Source organism: Chlorocebus sabaeus, chromosome 14, assembly GCF_047675955.1.
Source record: "Chlorocebus sabaeus isolate Y175 chromosome 14, mChlSab1.0.hap1, whole genome shotgun sequence".
Lineage (NCBI taxonomy): Eukaryota > Metazoa > Chordata > Mammalia > Primates > Cercopithecidae > Chlorocebus > Chlorocebus sabaeus.
In genome coordinates, this window is record NC_132917.1 from 60,566,495 (window position 1) to 60,586,640 (window position 20,146).

The 20,146-nt window shown below is 39.9% G+C and overlaps 1 protein-coding gene across 4 annotated transcripts in view; it reads left to right on the forward strand.

The window, feature by feature from the left end:
* The window catches only part of PAPOLG (poly(A) polymerase gamma), a 42,674-nt gene that overhangs the window by 4,626 nt on the left and 17,902 nt on the right, over window positions 1-20,146 (forward strand). For all 4 annotated transcript variants that reach the window (XR_012095295.1, XM_038006981.2, XM_038006982.2 and 1 more), the window contains exons 3-9: window positions 1,149-1,215; window positions 8,196-8,277; window positions 8,509-8,618; window positions 10,102-10,155; window positions 11,182-11,293; window positions 14,911-15,000; window positions 19,361-19,499. Coding sequence is in view for 3 of the 4 variants with exons in the window: in XM_038006981.2 (XP_037862909.1) it covers window positions 1,149-1,215; window positions 8,196-8,277; window positions 8,509-8,618; window positions 10,102-10,155; window positions 11,182-11,293; window positions 14,911-15,000; window positions 19,361-19,499 (654 nt within the window). In the remaining variant the exon portion in view is untranslated. The remainder of the gene's footprint in view (window positions 1-1,148; window positions 1,216-8,195; window positions 8,278-8,508; window positions 8,619-10,101; window positions 10,156-11,181; window positions 11,294-14,910; window positions 15,001-19,360; window positions 19,500-20,146) is intronic.

The following is a 20,146-nucleotide window of genomic DNA, read 5'->3' on the forward strand; positions in this document are numbered from 1 at the left end:
GGCTGCTGTATTAAGAGTACTCTTAAGAGAAGTGCAAGGGCAGAGCAGAGCAACCAGTTATCTAGCAATTATAATAGCCCCAGGAGGAAATAATGGTGGCTAGAACCTGGAGGATGGTCATAGAGGTAATAAAAAGTAGAAATCTGGATATATTTTAAAGGTAGGGTTCTTAGAGTTTAATGACTGGAATGTGTGTGAGAGAGAGGTCAAGGATGATGGCCAAGATTTTTGGTCTCGGCACCTTGAAGGAGTAAGTTTGGACAGAAGTTCAGTTTTGCATGTTATCTTTGGGATGTCTTTTTTTTTTTTTTTTTTTTTTTTTTTTTTTTTTTTTTTGTAGACAGAGTCTTGCTATGTCACCCAGGCTGAAGTGCAGTGGCATGATCTTGGCTCACTGCAAGCTCCACCTCCCGGATTCACGCCATTCTGCTGCCTCAGCCTCCCCAGCAGCTGAGACTACAGGCGCATGCCGCCATGGCCAGCTAATTTTTTTTGTATTTTTAGTAGAGATGGGACTTCACCATGTTAGCCAGGATAGTCTCGATCTCCTGACCTCGTGATTTGCCCACCTCAGCCTCCCAAAGTGCTGGGATTAAAGGCATGAGCCACCGCACCTGGCCTTCTTTGGGATGTCTTAAACCCTGCTTTTCTCTTCTAAATGTGGATTCATTTATGCCATTGGTTATAAGTTTGTTTTAATAATACTAAACTTCTTTAATACTATTAGACAGAAATTAGCCAGTAATTAGTTTGCCCATTTTAATTAGTCAAAGACCTATTACTAGCAATTCTAGCTTCTATTACCACATTGAATTGAATTAATTCCATAGTAAAGCCAAGAAAGTTGACAGTTCACTAGGCCTTTAGAGCCTCATTGAAGGCAATTTTATGGTTTTTATTAGGCTTTTTGAATTTTGAACATAGCTCAGAAACTAAAATATTGTAATCAGATTTATCACCTCTTTGACACTTTAAGGATCTAAGAATGCCAAAGAGATGTCCCTGTGTCAATAGATGTGATAGCATTATTGCATGTATGTTTTGGTTTTACTCTAACATCAACACAAAGGGTATCGCCTATATGGGTTTTTAAAAATACTGTTTGTTCATATTAATCTGAAGCTTTTTTTTTTTTTTTTTTTTAATAGGCTAGTGGTTCTTGGTAAATTGAACAATTTAGTAAAAGAATGGATTTCTGATGTCAGTGAGAGTAAGGTAAGACTTTAAACTATGTGGAATTCTTGTTTTTATTATATCTTGGTCATTCATCCTGGCAATGAGATGCAGGTGTTGAGAAGTAGCTGAAATACATCAAAGCTTGGCTCTCTGGTATACATAGGAATGAACTGGTCTAGATGGTTGAATTTCTAAGTAGATGAGGATTTACCCAGAAGTAGCCAATATATAGCTGTGAGTCCACATAATTGTCTTGTTTGACTCATATGTAGTAGGCCAAATGTCAGATTTTACTTAAAAATCACATTTCAACTGTTTTTATAAAGTATTAGATCTGGCAATGCTGGGCCTGCCTTTGTGCACAGCAGGAAGAGGCTTGAAGGGGATTGGGCTCCTATCTTCCATTGCCTCATGGCCCCCGCCACTCCTTGTTTTCTTTGCAAGGTGATTAGTTGAGCAGTTACTATGTTTCTCATGTGGGATTCCCTTATTTGTCTACCTGCTTGGTTCCTAAGACATAGGAATTTGCAAACTAATTTATAACTACAGAACTCTTTTCCCCTCCTGTAGCTTAACTATTTTTCCCCTGAAATTGATTACATTTTCCTGCTTTGTGTAGTGCAGTCCTCCCTTGGTATCCTCTGGGGGATTGGTTCTGTGACCTCCAAAGATACTAAAATCTGTGGATGCTCAGGTTCCTTATATAAAATAATGTAGCACATATTTGCATGTTACCCTTTCATATCCTTTTGCATACTTTCAATCATTTCTAGATTACTTAAAATATCTAATACAATGTTAATGCTATGTAAATAGTTGTCACTGTAATTTTATTTTTATTAGCATGTTTAATTTTTTTTTTTTTTTTTTTTGAGATGGACTCTCACTCTTTCACCCAGGCTGGAGTACAGTGGCACAATCTTGGCTCACTGCAACCTACTCCTCCCAGGTTCAAGCGATTCTCTTGCCTCAGCCTCCTGAGTAGCTGGGACTACAGGGGTCTACCACCACTCTGGACTAATTTTTGTATTTTTAATAGAGACGTGGTTTCATCATGTTGACCAGGCTGGTCTCGAACTCCTGATCTCAGGTGATCCGCCTGCTTCAGCCTCCCACAGTGCTGGGATTACAGGCGTGAGCCACCGTGCTCAGCCTAAATTTTATTTATTATTATTTTTTTTTTTTGAGACAGAGTCTTGCTCTGTCGCCCAGGCTGTAGTGCAGTGGCACGATCTCACCTCAGCCTCCCCAAGTGCCGGCATTACAGGCGTGAGCCACCATGCCCGGCCATAAATTTTATTTTATTTTTTTTTATAGATAGAATCTCCCTCTGTCACCCAGGCTGCAGTACAGTGGCACAGTTATATAGCTCACTGCAGTCTCAAACTCCTGGGCTCAAGTGATCCTCCCACCTCAGCCTCCTGAATAGCTGTAACTGTAGGAATGCACAATTGTGCTTGGCTTATTTTCTTTTCTTTTTTTTTTTTTTTGAGGCAGAGTCTTGCTCTGTCGCCCAGGCGGGAGTGCAGTGGCACTATCTCGGCTCACTGCAAGCTCCGCCTCCTGGGTTCACGCCATTCTCCTGCCTCAGCCTCCCGAGTAGCTGGGACTACAGGCGCCTGCCACCACACCCGGCTAATTTTTTTTTGTATTTTTAGTAGAGATGGGGTTTCACCGTGTTAGCCAGGATGGTCTCGATCTCCTGACCTCGTGATCCACCCATCTCGGCCTCCCAAAGTGCTGGGATTACAGGCTTGAGCCACCGCACCCGGCCTATTTTCTTCATTATTTTTTGTAGAGACAAGAGTCTCACTATATTACCCAGGCTGGTCTCAAACTCCTGGTTTCCAGCAGTCCTCTGACCTCAGCCTTCCAAAGTGCTAGAATTACAGGCATGAGCCACTGCACCTTGCCTAAAATTTGCTTTATTTTTTATGGCTTTTTCCCCCCCAATATTTTTTTATCCGTGCACGATTGGTTGAATCTGCAGATATGGAAGGCCAACTATATTTTGAATATAATTGTTTTTGTTTTTGTTTTGAGACATAATCTTGCTCTGTCGCCCTGGCTGGAATACAGTGGTGAGATCTCAGCTCACAGCAATCTCTACCTCCCAGGTTCAAGCGATTCTCCTGTCTTAGCCTCCCAAGTAGCTGGGATACTTCCCACCATACCCAGCTAATTTTTGTAGTTTTAGTAGAGACGGGGTTTCACTGTAATGGTCAGGCTGTCTCGAACTCCTGACCTCAGGTGATCTATCCGTCTCAGCCTCCCAAAGTGCTGGGATTACAGGTGTGAGCCAGCACACCTGGCCTTGGTTTTGTTTTTGTTTGAGACGTGGTCTGTCTCTGTTGCCCAGGCTGCAGTGCAGTGGCGTAATCTTGGCTCACTGCAGCCTCTGCCCCTGGGTTCAAACAGTTCTCTTGCCTCAGCCTCCTGAGTAGCTGGGATTACAGGTGCATGCCACCAGCTAATTTTTGTATTTTTAGTAGAGATGGGGTTTCACCATGTTGGCCAGGCTGGTCTCGAACTCCTGACCTCAAATGATCCATTCTCTTCGGCCTCCCAAAGTGATCCGCCTGCCTCAGCCTCCCACAGTGCTGGGATTACAGGCGTGAGCCACCGTGCCCAGCCTAAAAATTTTATTTATTATTATTATTTTTTTTGGAAGCAGAGTCTCGCTGTGTCACCCAGGCTGTAGTGCAGTGGCACGATCTCACCTCAGCTCTTGTCTTACAGGCATGAGCCACCATGCCCAGCCTCACAATTGAATTTTTATTGTTGTCTGAGAATCACCACTGTGAAGATTATTTTACTGGCTGTACCAGAATGAGGGAGAGAATGTTCAACTGGGTGATACCATTTGCCTCATCACTAGGTAGACAATACTGTTACATTTTAAGGTTTTTGATTTTCATAGTTTTCCCATCTTTGCCCTAACAGCAGTCAGTTGAAAGGTAACGTCTCACAGTTGTCAGTGTATCTACCTGTAAAGTCCCTTTCTGTCCCTTAATCTACACGGATTTAGAAATTAGGTAAACACCTGCAGAATTTTTTTTTTTTTTTTTTTTTGGAGATGGGAGTCTCACTCCGTCACCCAGGCTGGAATACAGTGGCACGATCTCAGCTCACTGCAACCTCCGCCTCCCAGGCTCCAGCAGTCCTCCCCCATAGTTGGGACCACAGGCATGCGCCACCACGCCTGAATAATTTTTGTATTTTTGTTAGAGACAGGGTTTTGCCATGTTGGCCAGGCTGATCTCAAACTCCTGAGTTCAAGCAATCCACCCGCCTTGGCCTGCCAAAGTGCTAGGATTATAGGCGTGAGCCACCACACCTGGTCTAGAATTCTTTCTTTTACAGCTTTAAACAGTGGGCTCAGAATAAAGTTGAGTCTCCTAAAGACTATAGTCATTGAGTTTAACGTGGTCTTTATGCTGTTTACTTTTGTTGCCAAAAGGCCGTCTGCCTCATTTCTGAATTCAACAGGGCTATCAATAGTTGAAGTTATTGGATGAGTCAAATTCTGAGCAGGTGAAATTCTAGTCACAAGTAATTAAAAAAAAATAAATAAGTTAACATCTTCCATTGAGCAGATGAGGTCATTTTTCTATGTGAATTATAATTGTCTCTTTCATGTGGGGGAATGCGGGAAGGATCTCTGTCTCCCAAGCTGTAGTGCAGTGGCATGCATAATCGTGGCTCACTACAGCCTCAAACTCCTGGGCTCAAGCAATCCTCCCACGCAAGCCCCCCAAGTAGCAGAGACTACAGGTACATATCCTGATGCCCAGCTACTTTTTTTTTTTTTTTTGTAGAGATGGGGTCTTGCCATGTCGCCCAGGTTGACCTCAAACTCTTGTACTCAAGTGATCCTCCTGCCTTGGCTTCCCAAAGTGTTGAGATTACAGGCGTGAGTCGCAACCATGCCCAACCTATAATTCTCTCTTTTTTTTTCAAATTAAAAAAAAAAAGTCATGAGGTCTCACTGTGTTGCCCAGGCTGATCTTGAACTCTTGAGCTCAAGTGAACCTTCCACCTCAGCCTCCCGCAGTGTTAGGATTGCAGGCAAGAGCCACCACTCACAGCCTATAATTCTTTTTATGTATATTTTACTTTGGAAAGTAACTGAAGGATTTGGGTTCAGTCAAAGATGATTTGAATCCATACACAATTGGGATATTTAAACTTTAAATAGTATAGAACCCCAGATCAAATAATTTTAGTTAGATACTATGGCCGTGGCAAACTGATTTAGCGTATCACTTTCTCATAAATCATCCAAGAATCAGACTTCTCAAAGTAGAAATGTGAACTAGAAGATTTTTTTAAGGTCCTGGCTTCTCTGTCCATTTCATTCATGTTAATTATGAATAAATTTATAGATTCCTGGGCATAGTGGTGCATGCCTGTAGTCCCAGCTACTCAGGAGCCTGAAGCAGGAAGATCTTGAGCCCAAGAGTTCAAGGCCAGCCTGGCAGCATAAGGAGACTCTGTCTCTTTAAAAAATCTGATTAATAAATTTACTGACTTCTTTTTAGCTATAAAATTATTTGTGATAATCTGAACGTTAATATTCATTACACAGAGGTGTTAAACATAATATCCTATTATATAGATACTTTTATTCAAGGTGAAGTTAATCAGCACATATTATTCTTCAGAACTTGTACTGGCGTGAGAAAATACAGAGAAGTAGTAGACAAAGTTCTTAACTTTGAGAAATTTAAATATTAAAGATTAAATATGAAATATGATTTTACATACCAAAAAAGTCAGTAAATATAGCAAAAAAGAATTTAAGAATTTTAAGGGCAGAGAGCACAGAGGAAAAAAAAGCTTGTTAGGGAGTAAGGATAACCAGGGAAGGCTTCATGGAAGAGGTGGAACTTGAAGTGAACTTCCAAAAGTGAATGATACTGATAGCCAGAAGCTGGACATTGTGGCTCATGCCTGTGATCTCAACACTTTGGGAGGCCGAGACAGGGGGATCGCTTAAAAACAGGAACTTGAGACCAGCCTGGGCAGCAAAGCAAGACCCCATCTTTACAAAAATTATTTAAAAATTATCCAGGCGCGGTGGTACATGCCTGTAGTCTCAGATACTCTGGAAGCCAAGGCAGGAGGAATATTTTGTGCTCAGTAGTTTGAGGCTGCGGTGAGCTAAGATCACACTGCTGTGCTTACTTCAGCCTGGGCAACACAGTGAGACCCCATCTCCATCTGTTTTTTTTTTTAAAAAAAAAAACCCAAAAAACAAAAGATGCCCAGAGAGGATGGGCAAGCACTTGAGGCAGGGACAATGGCAAATGCAGTGGAAAGGAGGCTGGATTCTGTAACCATGTTGGTTGGTTGGTTGGTTGGTTGGTTGGTTGGTAGTTGGAGCTTCAGAAAGGAAGATAAGAAGGCAAGAAGGATCCCTAGGAACATGTGGAGATTTTCAACAACAGGCCCAAGGATCCTTACCTCAGTAGTTAGAGAAAAAGGCATTGGCAACTTTTGAGTAGAACAGCTATATTTAATAGAGTAATTTAAGAACATCAGCCAGTGAATTTTATACAAGATAGTGAAAGAGAAAAGGAAGATTAATTAGAGGGTAGTTTAGGATGCCATTAAATAGCCTAGAATTAGGGGAGTATTCGTTGAATAGAAAGGAGGCCACAAATTTGAGGGATATAAGCTAAGAATTGATAAGCCAAGAAGAAGGAAAAGGTTTGGGCAGTGAGGATAATGAACAAAAATAGAGAACTCAGAAGCAATGTCTGTTAGCATTGGAATAATTTTTTTTTGCTTGCTTGAGGCTGGATATTGAAGTGGATCAGGATACTTGAGTGAATATCTGATGGGCTTTTGGAATTGGCTCTGAAGAGAGGTGAAAATTAGCTTTTTTTCTTTTCTTTTTTTTTTTTTTTGGAGGTAGGGTTTCACTCTTGCTGAGGCTCAACCTCCTGGGCTCAAGCAATCCTCCCATCACAACCTCCCAAGTAGCTGGACTAGAGGCACACACCACCATGCCCAGCTAATTTTTTATTTTTTGTAGAGATGGAGTCTCATTGTGTTGCCCAGGCTGGTCTTGAACTGGACACAAGTGGTCCTCTTGCCTCAGTCTCCCAAAGTGCTGGGATTGCAGACATGACCATGCCCAGCCAAAAGGTAGCATTTTAATTATGTTATAATCCAAGAAATGTTAATTAAGCTTGTTGGAATAGCTCTCATAAGGAGATCATGTCAGGAATGACCCCGTTCTTACAGAAAGGTTGTAGAGCTAGAATCAAGAAATTAAACATACCTGTCACAAAAACTAAAGGGGATATGGATTTGCCAAAAGTATTATGTTTTAGAGAGCTGAAAGCACATTAGTTTGGTGAGAGTTCCTTGGTGACTACCAAAAGAGTGATGAAGCAAAAGATAGGCAATTGGAGGGGACATGTATGGTCAAGTGATTAAAAAGAAAAGCTTTTCTTCAGATAGAGATGTATGCATGTGTAGTGGGGGTGATTTTGTTTTGTCTTCCCTCTGGTAATACCCTTACTACTTCAAATCACAGTCAGAGGATCTGTGAAGTACTTTTACAAGTCTAATCTTGACAAAGTTGACAAGTCTAATCATTTGCTCAATAAAGGCCAGTAGACATTATGGTGATTTTTTTTTTTTTTTTTTTTTTTTTTGAGGCGGAGTTTCGCTCTTGTTCCCCAGGCTGGAGTTCAATGGCACGATCTCGGCTCACTGCAACCTCCACCTCCCAGGTTCAAGTGATTCTCCTGCCTCAGCCTACCAAGTAGCTAGGATTACAGGCGCTCACCACCAGGCCCAGCTAACTTTTGTATTTCTAGTAGAGAAGGGGTTTTGCCATGTTGGCCAGGCTGGTCTCAAACTCCTGACCTCAGGTGATCCGCTGGCCTCAGCCTCCCAAAGTGCTGGGATCACAGGTGTGAGCCACCACGCGCAGCCAACATTGAGGTGACTTTTGTGCTAAATAATTTGAATAATTGAATATCTTCTGCTTAATTTTATTTTAGAACCTCCCACCTTCTGTTGTGGCTACTGTTGGTGGTAAAATTTTCACGTTTGGATCCTATAGGCTTGGAGTACACACCAAAGGTAACTGCTTTTCTGTGTTCTAGTGCTAAGAACATTCAATGACAAACTCTTGTTCATAATTAGAAAATACAGGAGAACAAAGTTCCCATTATTTCACTACTTACAGCTAATCATTGTTAATATTTTCTTGTACCTAGCTTCCATACTTTCTTCTGTGCATATGTTTGAGTGTACTTTAACAAAAAATATAACACATAATATATTCTTCTTAAGAACTACTTTAATTTACAGGAGCTGACATTGATGCACTTTGTGTAGCTCCAAGACACGTGGAGAGATCTGATTTTTTTCAGTCTTTTTTTGAAAAATTGAAACATCAAGATGGCATTAGAAACTTAAGAGTAAGTATCCTCTGGCATTTAATATTTTGAATTTAGATTAGTAACAAATATCTATAAAAGCTAGGGCTTAAGACTATTGAAATACCTCCTAAGTTACTATTAGGAGATATTTAATAAGAGTAACTTTAATAAGTGATGATTAAATGATGATTAAGAACATGGGCCTTAGAGTTATACAGACTTGGGTTGGCATCTAGAATCTACTACATAATAGCTCCTAGATCTTGGTCAGGTAACCTAATCCTCTGAGCCTGTTTCCCAATCTGTAAAATGGAGATGTGGTAATAACTTTTTTATAAGGTTTTTGAGTATTGATGAGATATTTATATAAACCATTTACTGTAATAGCCAATAATGATTGATACATATCAAATGATGAGTGCTATTATGTGTAAAGTTCAGTTAGTAACTCTTTATATGTGTATATCTAGCCATTCATTCAGCAAATAAAATTTCAGCACCAGTAATTTGTTAGATGCTGTCATTAGTCTTACAGATACAGTAGTAAACCTGACATTGTTTGTTGAAGAGGGGGTTATGTGAACTAAATAAACAAAACAGTGTTAATGCATTCTGAAGTACTAGAATAAGGTGAAGGTCAAAGAATCTGTGATATTTGGGGAATCTGGGAATGTTTCTAGACAAGGAAGTTAAGAATTTATTAGGTTGGGGAGTTAAGGAAGACTCAGAAAACCATTATTTCTACTAATCTTAACTGTATTAATTAAATTTTTAATATGTAAATCATGAGCTCTCATTATTTTAAAATTTCTAACCCTAGTAGCCTTTCTAAATAATCAGTTTTCAGTTTAGACTCAAGAAATTATAAGTACCCAGATGATAGCAGCTTTTTGTTTTTTTCTTTGTTTGCTTTTTAATTTTAAGTTCTGAGATACATGTGCAGAACGTGCAGGTTTGTTACATAGGTATACTTGTGCCATGGTGGTTTGCTGTACCCATCAACCTGTCATCTAGGTTTTAAGCCCTGCATGCATTAGGTATTTGTCCTAATGTTCTCCCTCCCCTTGTTCCCCACCCCCAGACAGGCCCCAATGTGTGACGTTCCTCTCCCTATGTCCATGTGTTCTCATTGTTCAACTCTCACTTATGAGTGAGAACATGCAGTGTTTGGTTTTCTGTTCCTATGTTTGCTGAGAATGATGGCTTCCAGTTTCATCCATGTCCCTACAAAGGACATGAACTCATTCTTTTTTATGGCTGCAGACGATAGCAGTTTTGCTTTCCAGTTCTGAGGAATATTTTTAGAGGGATAATAAATTAGATACCATTATAGGCATTTTGTGTTTCTTAAATAATACAGGTCACAAAGTAGAAATACCTGGAATGTAAGACCAAAAGCATTTTCACTTTGTCTGTTGAGTTAAAATACAAATTGGGAGCAAAGATATTCACATTATTGGTAGTTAGGAAGGTTAAAGAAGGGATTACACCTATATGTTATAATTGTTTTCCTTTTTTGTAGGCTGTAGAAGATGCCTTTGTACCTGTTATAAAATTTGAATTTGATGGTATTGAAGTAAGTTTAATATTTTTGTGACTTTACAATTGAACTGTTTAACTCGTAAGTTTGTTTTCTGAAAACAGGCTTTGTAACATACGTGCATATTTTTAAAAATCAAATCTTTTTTTTTTTTTTTTTTTTTTTAAATAAAAGATGGGGTCTAACTCTGTGGCCCAGGCTGGAGTATAGTGACACAATCATAACTCACTGCACCTTTGAGCACCTGAGTTCAAGTGATCCTTCTACCTCAGCCTCCTCAGTGGCTGGGATTCCAGGCACACACCACCACACCTGGCTAATTTTTTGTATTTTTAGTAGAAATGGGGTTTCACCATGTTAGCCAGGATGGTCTCAATCTCCTGACCTCGTGATCCACCCACCTCAGCCTCCCAAAATGGTGGGATTACAGGTGTGAGCCACTGCGCCCGGCCCATATTTTTAATTTCTAAGAATGCTATTTTATTCTTTAAATGTGCCTTTTTATTTATGTCTGTATTTATTTACAGCCTCCTGACCTTATTTCCTAGATACAACATTTTTACCTGCTTTCTTAGGTCTACTGGGTCTGTTACCACTTGTCCATCTGCTTTCCAGCTTTCATAGCTTTTGCTATTGTCACTTTCTGTTCTTTGTCCTAGTGAATTTTGCGTTTAAAATAAAAATAATACTAAACAAAAAAACTAAATTAAATTTTCCTGGTATTTTAGTGAGGTTTCAAGAGGGAGCGAATGTAAATGTGTGTTGGATCTTCTATCTTTATCTAGAAATTTGCTCATAAGGCTTTGTTTTTTTTTTTTTTTTTTTAATGCTTGGCATATATGCTAAAATTTAAATGCTTTCATTAATTTGAAAGTTTAATTACTTTAACAAAACTTTACAGTTATTTTCCCATGTGAGATTGCCTACATAGGCCTATTGAAGCTTTAGTAGAACTTCCCAAACTAATAATCAGAGGTTTTCACATTTTTATGGTGGGATGGGAGAGGATGGATTGAAAGGAGAAAATGTAATTTTTTTCTCTTTTTTCGCATCTTTCCAAAGATTGATCTAGTCTTTGCAAGACTGGCAATACAAACCATATCAGATAATTTAGATCTAAGAGACGACTCTCGCCTGAGAAGCCTTGATATAAGGTGTATTCGCAGCTTAAATGGTAAGCTTCTAAAAAGAAATCTCAGATACCTGCTTCAAAACAATTAGATAAATTTTTGCAGAATTGACTAATAATTCAATTTTGGAGATTGGACTCAGTTTAAAATGTAATTTTGTTTATACAGATAATGTGACCACATTTAAGAATCCTAAAAACCACAAATTTATTTGAAAGACTGTGTATATATATAGTAGTGGTTCTCAAACTTACTGGTCTCAAGACTTCTTTACACTCTTAAGATTTATGGAGGACCCCAAAAAGCTTTTGTTTATGTGGGTTATATCTTTCAATATTTACCATGTTAGAAATAAAAACTGAGAAATTTAAAAAATACTTAGTCATTTATAAATAATGAACCCATTTTAAATTAATATAAACTTGTGTGTGAAGAATGACTTTTTTTTTTTTTTTTACATTTTGCAAATCTCTTTAATATTTGGCCTGATAGGAGACAGCTAGATTCTTATTTGCGTCTACAGTCCATTGTAATATTTTGTTTTGGTTAACATATAAGAAGAAAATCTGGCTGGGCGTGGTGGCTCAGGCCTATAATACCAGCACTTTGGTAGGCCAAGATGAATGGACTACTTGAGCCCGGGAGTTCCAGACCAGCTGGGATAACATGTTGAAACCCCATCCCTATCAAAAATACAAAAAATTTAGTTGAATGTAGTGGCACTCGCCTGTAGTTCCAGCTACTCAGGAGGCTGAAGTGGGAGGATCACCTGAGCTCAGGAGTTGGAGGCTGCAGTGAGCCGTGATTACACCACTGCACTCTAGCCTAGGTGACAGAGCGAGACCCTGTCTAGAAAAAAAAAAAAAAGAGGCCGGGTGCGGTGGCTTATGCGTCTAATGCCAGCACTTTGGGAGGCCGAAGCAGGCGGATCACCTGAGGTTAGGAGTTTGAGACCAGCCTGGACAACATGGCAAACCCCGTTTCTATTAAAAATAAAAAATTAGCCAAGTGTGGTGTTGCTTGCCTGCAATCCCAGCTACTCGGGAGACGGAAGCAGGAATATCGCTTGAACCCAGAAGGCAGAGGTTACAGTGAGCTAAGATCATGCCACTACACTCCAGCCAGGGTGACAGAGCGAGTCTCCGTCTCAAAAAAGAAAGAAAAAAATCTGTCCTCTTAATTGGAAAAGGGGCCGGGCGCGGTGGCTCACGCCTGTAATCCCTGCACTTCGGGAGGCCGAGGCGGGCGGATCACGAGGTCAGGAGATCGAGACCATCCTGGCTAACACGGTGAAACCCCGTCTCTACTAAAATACAAAAAATTAGCCAGGCGCGGTGGCGGGCGCCTGTAGTCCCAGCTACTTGGGAGGCTAAGGCAGGAGAATGGCGCAGACCCGGGAGGCGGAGCTTGCAGTGAGCCGAGATGGCGCCACTGCACTCCAGCCTGGGCGACAGAGTGAAGACTCCGCCTCAAAAAAAAAAAAAAAAAAAAATTAATTGGAAAAGGGAGGAGTGTTTTCATAGCCTTTTCAGATAATTATAGATGTTCTTCGTAAACTTGACCAGTGACTTTTTTTTCTTTTTAACAGTTTTATTGAGGTATAATTACATACCGTTAAATTTATCCTTTTCAGGTGTGCACCTCACTGGTCTTTTTCTTTTCTTTCTTTTTTTTTTTGGAGACGGAGTCTCACACTGTGCCCAGGCTAAAGTGCGATGGCGCGATCTCAGCTCACTGCAACCTCCGCCTTCTGGGTTCAAGCGATTCTCCTGCCTCAGCCTCCTGAGTAGCTGAGATTACAGCCATGTGCCACCACGCCCGGCTGATTTTTTTGTATTTTTATTAGAGACGGGGTTTCTCCATGTAGGTCACACTGGCCTCCGACTCTTGATATCAGGTGATCTGCCCACCTTGGCCTCCCAAAGTGCTGGGATTACAGATGTGAACCACCTCACCTGGCCTTCACTGGTCTTTAGTACACTACAATCCAATGTTAGAATATTTTATCACTCTCAAAAGATGCTTTATACACATTTGCAGTCATTTCCCCTTCCAATCCCCAGTGCCAGGCAACCACTAATGTGCTTTCTTTCTTTGTAGATTTGCCTCTTAAAGACATTTCATATAAAAAGAATCCTATGTGGTCTTTTGCATAAGGGTTCTTTCATTTGGCATGTTTGTGAGGTTCATCCATATTCTGTTTTGTTGCTGAATAAAAATGATAGTTTCTTAAAGGTTAGAGTATGAAGTCTAAAATCATATCAGACTTTTTGTATTCTGTTACATAACAATCCACTGATCTGTCTTGTTCTTTGAGTGGTCCCTTTATTCATGCATGATTCTGTACTATCATGCCTTGGTCATTTGGAAAATATTGGGCCACAAAGTTACTTAGATCTTCCAAATGTTAATACACATTTCACTATAAAATGTGAAAAAAAAAAAAAACCAGCATTCATTAATATCACCACCAGTCTCAACAGAAAAGTATGGAAAGGTGTCAAGTTCATAGTAACAGATAAAAGTTGTCTAAAATTCAGGTTTGACTTGAAAGGATAAATTTTATTGTTGGCAACAAATTTTGTCATTTTACTTGAACGGAGGGGTTCCTTTTGTTCATTTTTAAAGAAATACCTCACTGAATAACTATAGTTCATTTGCCAATTACTTTTTCAGGTAAAACTGGTGTTCCTTGAAAAAAGCGGGTGGTTCAGCTTACAACTCACACAGTCTCACGTGTTCTTTTCCCACCTTTATTTTTAACTGCAAATGTTTGGTAGTGAAGATATTTTTTTCTGCTAGTACAGTTTGTTGCCCTATCTTGACTGACTGCAAAGGTACCTGCAGTTTTATCCACCGTTTCTTTTGCACCATCAGTGCAAATGTTAACACGGTGGAAAAAGCAAAGAAAGCCTTAGTAGTATTATAAAAAAAGTTTGACCTCACAGATTCCCAGGGGTACCCAGACCATACTTTGAGAACCAATATCTTTTTTTTTTTTTTTTTTTTTTGAGACGGAGTCTCACTCTGTTGCCAAGGCTGGAGTGCAGTGGCACGATCTCCGCTCACTACAGCCACTGCCTCCTGGGTTCAAGCGATTCTCCTGCCTCAGCCCTTTGAGTAGCTGGGATTATAGATGCCCACCACCACACCCAGCTAATTTTTGTATGTTTAGTAGACAGGGTTTCACCATTTTGGCCAGACTGGTGTCGAGCTCCTGACCTCAGGTGATCCACCCACCTCGGCCTCCCAAAGGGCTGGGATTGAGAACCACTGTTTTATAGTGTCTTTTGTTTAACCAAATCACTATTGGACTTTGGTGTTTTTCCAGATTGTAACAGTAAATTACAGTATTTGTGGAAAAGGTTTACATTGAAGTAATTACAGTGTTGTATTTGGGAGGTATTTGATTAACAGTCAGATATGGAAGAAAACTAAAAAATACTCAGACACATCACATTTTGGATTGCATTACCCATGTCTTTTTTAATTATCCTAAAACAAACTGATTTCTCCTAAGTGCTAAATTTCATATACATAAAATAAACCCTGATGTTTTATTATCTTTCATATTTTTAGTATTCGAGAGTCTGGAAGTTAGGAGGGCATTTGAATTAACTATTTGCTGCATATTGAAAAATGAATGCTTTGTCTTTTTCAGGATGTAGAGTTACTGATGAAATTTTGCATTTAGTGCCAAATAAAGAAACTTTTAGACTCACCCTAAGAGCTGTCAAATTATGGGCAAAACGTAAGTATCCCTAGTCTTCTATGTTTGCGTTATAAAATTCTAATTTTCTCTTGCCAGTGATAGAAGCACATATAGAAACTTTGAATCTAATGATATTGTTGGAGGTGGAGGGCCAGTAAACTCTGGAGTAGATATTTGTTTTTCGGGTACAATGGTTATGGTGTATTGAAAAGTAGTGTACCTCTTCCTAACTTGGGTAAAAACTAAAAGCCCCTGATTTTTCGTCTTAGGTTCAGTCAGGCAGTCAGAATAATTCAGAAGTTGAAGACTGACACCCTCCCTGTGGGTAGTACCATCTTATATATCTTTGTATTCCCACCCGCAGAGTCTGATTTTTACTGTAGTAGGTGTTCATTAAGTGAAGAGCCCACAGTGATAACTTTCACTTGTTTTTACCTTATAACCCTTTTCTAATAAAGCCTGGAACTGTTACTAGTTTTTATATATGTGTGTGTATATATATAGTTCATATATTTAGGTTCATAAAAATCCCTTTGCTTACCACTGAGCTAGCATAGCACTTTCTGTATTATTATTTAAGCACACCTCTGAGATATTGCAGGTTTGGTTCCAGACAACTGCAGTAAAGCAAATTACAATTTTTTTGTTTTGTTTCCCAGTGCATATAAAAGTTACATTTACACTATACTGTAGTCTTTTTTTTTTTTTTTTTTTTTTGAGACGGAGTCTCACTCTGTCGCCCAGGCTGAAGTGCAGTGGTGCAATCTCAGCTCACAGCAACCTCCACCTCCTGGGTTCAAGTGATTCTTCTGCCTCAGCCTCCCAAGTAGCTGGGACTACAGGCACGCACCACCATACCTCGGTAATTTTTTGTATTTTTAGTAGAGGCGGGATGTCACCATGTTTGTCAGGCTGGGCTCAAACTCCTGACCTTGTGATCCACTGGCCTCGGCCTCCCAAAGTGCTGGGATTACAGGCGTGAGCCATCAAGCCCGGCTCCAAAATGTGTTTCTTAAATGGTAAAACAAGAAGATAACTCCTTGATCCATGGGCTACAGAATAGATGCTGTATTAGCAGATATGAAAATAACTTTAATCTCCTAGTATATGTCCACTAGAGCTCTTGCGTGACCAGGTGCATTGTCAAAGAGCAGTCTTACTTAGAAAGGAATCTTTTTTTTTTCTGAGCAGTAGATCTCACCAATGGGCTTTAAAATACTCATTAAACCATGATGTAAACAGCTGTGCTGTCATCTAACAAGAGAATCACCTACCCTTTGAAGCTTTGAAACCAAGCGTCTCCTCTCTAGCTGTGAAAGTCCTAGATGGCATCTTCTTCCAGTATAAGGCTGTTTCATCTACATTGATAATTTGTTGTTTAGTGTAGCCACCTTCATCAATGATTTTAGCTAGATCTTCTGAATAACTTCCCGCAGCTTCTGCCTCAGCACTTGTTGCACTTTTATGTTGTAGAGATGGCTTCTTTCCTTAAACCTTATGAACCAGTCTTTACTAGCTTCAGACTTTTCTTGTGCACCTTTCTCACCTCTCTCAGCCTTCATACAATTGAAGAGAGGCTAGGACTTTGCTCTGGATTAGACTTTGGCCTAAGGAAACTTTGTGTCTTGTTTATCTTTCATCCAGACTATTAAAATTTTCTATTAGCAGCCGGGTGGAGTGGCTCACACCTGTAATCCCAGCACTTTGGGAGGCCAGAGCAAGCGGATCATGAGGTCAGGAGTTTGAGATCAGCCTGACCAACATAGTGAAACCCCATCTCTACTAAAAATACAAAATTTAGCTGGGTGTGGTGGCGTGCGCCTGTAATCCCAGCTACTCAGGAAGCTGAGGCAGGAGAATCACTTGAACCTGGGAGGTGGAGGTTGTGGTGAGCTGAGATCGCACCACTGTACTCCAGCCTGGGCGACAGCAAGACTCCGTCTCAACAACAAAAAAATTTTTTCTATCAGCAATAAGGCAGTTTTACTTTTTTGTCGTTCCTGTATTCACTGGAGAGTAGCACTTGTAATTTCTGTCAGTAACTTTTCCTTGGCATTCACAACTTGGTTAACTGATTGGCACAAGGAGCATAGCTTTCAGACTATCATAGCTTTCAAAATGTGTTTTTCACTGAGCTTAATCTTTTCTAACTTTTGATTTAAAGTGAGAGACAGGTGACTCTTACTTGAACACTTAGAGGCCGTTAAGGGTTCTTAATTGGCCTAATTTAAGTATTGTGTCTCAAGGAATAGGGAGACCTGAGGAGAGGGAGAGAGATGGGTAATGACCAGTTGGTGGAGCATTCAGAACATACACATTAACCAACTAAGTTCACCGTCATATATGGGCTCAGTCTGTGGTGCCCCAAAACGATTACAATAGTAACATCAACGATCACTAATCACAAGTCACCATAACAGATATAATAATAATGAAAAAGTTTGAAATATTGTGAGAATTACTAAAATGTGACACAGAGACATGAAGTGAGAGCCTATGCTGTTAGAAAAATGTTGCTTACAGATTTGCTCAACTCAGGGTTGCCGCAACCCTTCAATTTGTAAAAAACTCAGTATCTGTGAAGTGTAATAAAGCAAAACACAATAAAACGAGGTATGCCTTTATATTTGTTTTATTTCATTTTATTTTTTTAGACAGGGACTTGCTCTGTCTCGTAGGCCAGAATGCAGTGGTGTAATCATAGCTTACCACAGCCTCGACCTGCTGGGCCCAAGCAGTACTTCCACTCTAGCCTCCTGAGTAACTGGGACTACAGGCATATGCCACCATGCCCGGTGAATTTTTTTGTTTGTTTTTATTTTTGTTTTTGTTTTTGTTTTTTTTTTGAGACAGAGTCCTGCTCTGTTGCCCAGGCTGGAGTGCAGTGGCACGATCTTGGCTCACTGCAAGCTCCACCTCCCGGGTTCATGCCATTCTCCTGCCTCAGCCTCCCGAGTAGCTAGGACTACAGGCGCCCGCCACCATGCCCGGCTAATTTTTTGTATTTTTAGTAGAGACGGGTTTCACCGTGTTAGCCAGGATGGTCTCGATCTCCTGACCTCGTGATCCGCCCGCCTTGGCCTCCCAAAGTGCTGGGATTACAGGCGTGAGCCACCACACCTGGCTAATTTTTTTTTTTTTTAAGCAGAGACGAGGTGTTGCTATGTTACCTAGGCTAGTCTCAAGCTCCTGAGCTCAACCAGTCCTGCCTTGGCCTCCCAAAGTAATGGGATTACAGGTGTGAGCCACAGTGCCTGGCTGAGTATGACAGTTAAAAGTTTCTTTTTGGGGTGCTGAAAACATTCTAGAATTGATCATGTTGATGATTGCACAACTCTCAGTATACTAAAAACCATTGAATTGTGTACTTTAAATGGACGAATCTTATGGTATGTGAATTACATCTCAATAAAGCTGTTACAAGTTAAAAAATAGCAACACATGGCTTGTGGCTACCATATTGGACAGTGCAGGTCTAACAAGATATTAAGCAAGTAGAATTTGTGCTTGGGCTCAAGTGTCTTGTATAGTTAAAATTTACTCTGACAGGATAACATGAACAATTTGCCCTTCCTTAAAGATTAAATGCCATGTTTTGTCAATTAGATGCATATTTTTCATGTTTACCATGTGTGAAATCAGTATTTTGTAGGTGGTGTTCTTTTGCTCACTTGGCGGGACGTAATACAGATAGCTATATGAGAATCGGTCATGACAGCCATGGTGGTGCACCCCTGTAGTTATAGCTGCTCGAGAGGCTGAGGTGGAGGATCAGTTGAGCCCGGGAGTTTGAGGCTACAGTGAGTTATGATTGTGCCAGTTCAGTCTGGGTGACAGAGTGAGAGGCCATCTCTTAAGAAAAAAAAAATCACAGAAATGAGTAATATCAGTGGTGTATTCTACTTTATGGAGAGGTATCCAAATTCTGTGAAATACTGAAGTCTCCAGCTTTACACTTGATTTTAAAATACCCATGAGTGTGATTATTAATTAAATAGTCATTTTTCCCCATTGTCTCTTCAAATGTCTCCTTCCTTTCATTTTTCTCTCAATCATAAATACTGAAAAATGGGGAATTTCAATGTAATATCAGTGGAGCCCAGTTGAGCAGTTGGAACTGAGGCAAAGAACAGAGGTGTCTATATTAGAAGGGAAAGTAAGGAGGGTAAGATTAGCAACTTATGGTTTACTAATTAGACTATAGGCCTTATGTGAAGGTCTGCTTATCAGTTTGAATGTTTTGTTTATAGGGGAAAATTTCCAACCAACCGTCTTATGAATACAGTTACCTTGTTGAATGTCACGGATATTCATTCACCTTGTAAAGAGCAGAAAAAATAAAAAGAATGTCACAGATAGTAGGTCCTAATAGTAATTAGCAAATATGTTGATTTTCTAGGACGTGGTATTTATTCCAACATGCTAGGATTCCTTGGTGGTGTCTCCTGGGCAATGCTAGTTGCAAGAACTTGCCAATTGTATCCAAATGCAGCAGCATCTACTTTAGTTCATAAGTTCTTTTTAGTTTTTTCCAAGTGGTAAGTATTTATATGTGTTCTTTGACTGTTTACTAACCTCTACCTATATGTAAGTTTGTTTGGACATATAAGAACTATACATAGACTTTTTCTGTTGTTTTACATTCCTTTGTAAAGGTAAAAATATAAAACATCAAATTTGAGGCAATGATGGGACATCCAGTTGTCACCTTCTTCAGGAATTTGTAAATGTGGGCCCTTAACTAGGGAGAGCAGTTAAAATAAGTTTGGCTTTGCAAATTACTAGTTATGTAGAGGTTGTTTAAGCTTTCCTCATTTGTAAAACAGAGATGATAATCACATTGATTTATTAGTATTTTCAGTAAATGTTAGCCGTTGCTGTTACTGAATTATCAGAATTAAATCCATGAAAGCAAATGAGAAGGAAGTGAAAGATTCAGGTGCAAATTAGTTACAGTTAATGAAAAGTAATGTTTGCCCTTTCAGAGAACACTGCATTAAAATGAGCAGCCTTTCCTTTGTATATCTTCTTACCTTCTTCCTTAGCCCATTTCTTCTTCTTTTTTTTTTTTTTTAAATTGAGACAGGGTCTCACTCTGTTGCCCAGGCTAGAGTGCATGCATCTCAGCTCACTGCAGCCTCTGCCTCCTGGGCTCAAGTGATCCTCCCACTTCAGCCTCGTGAGA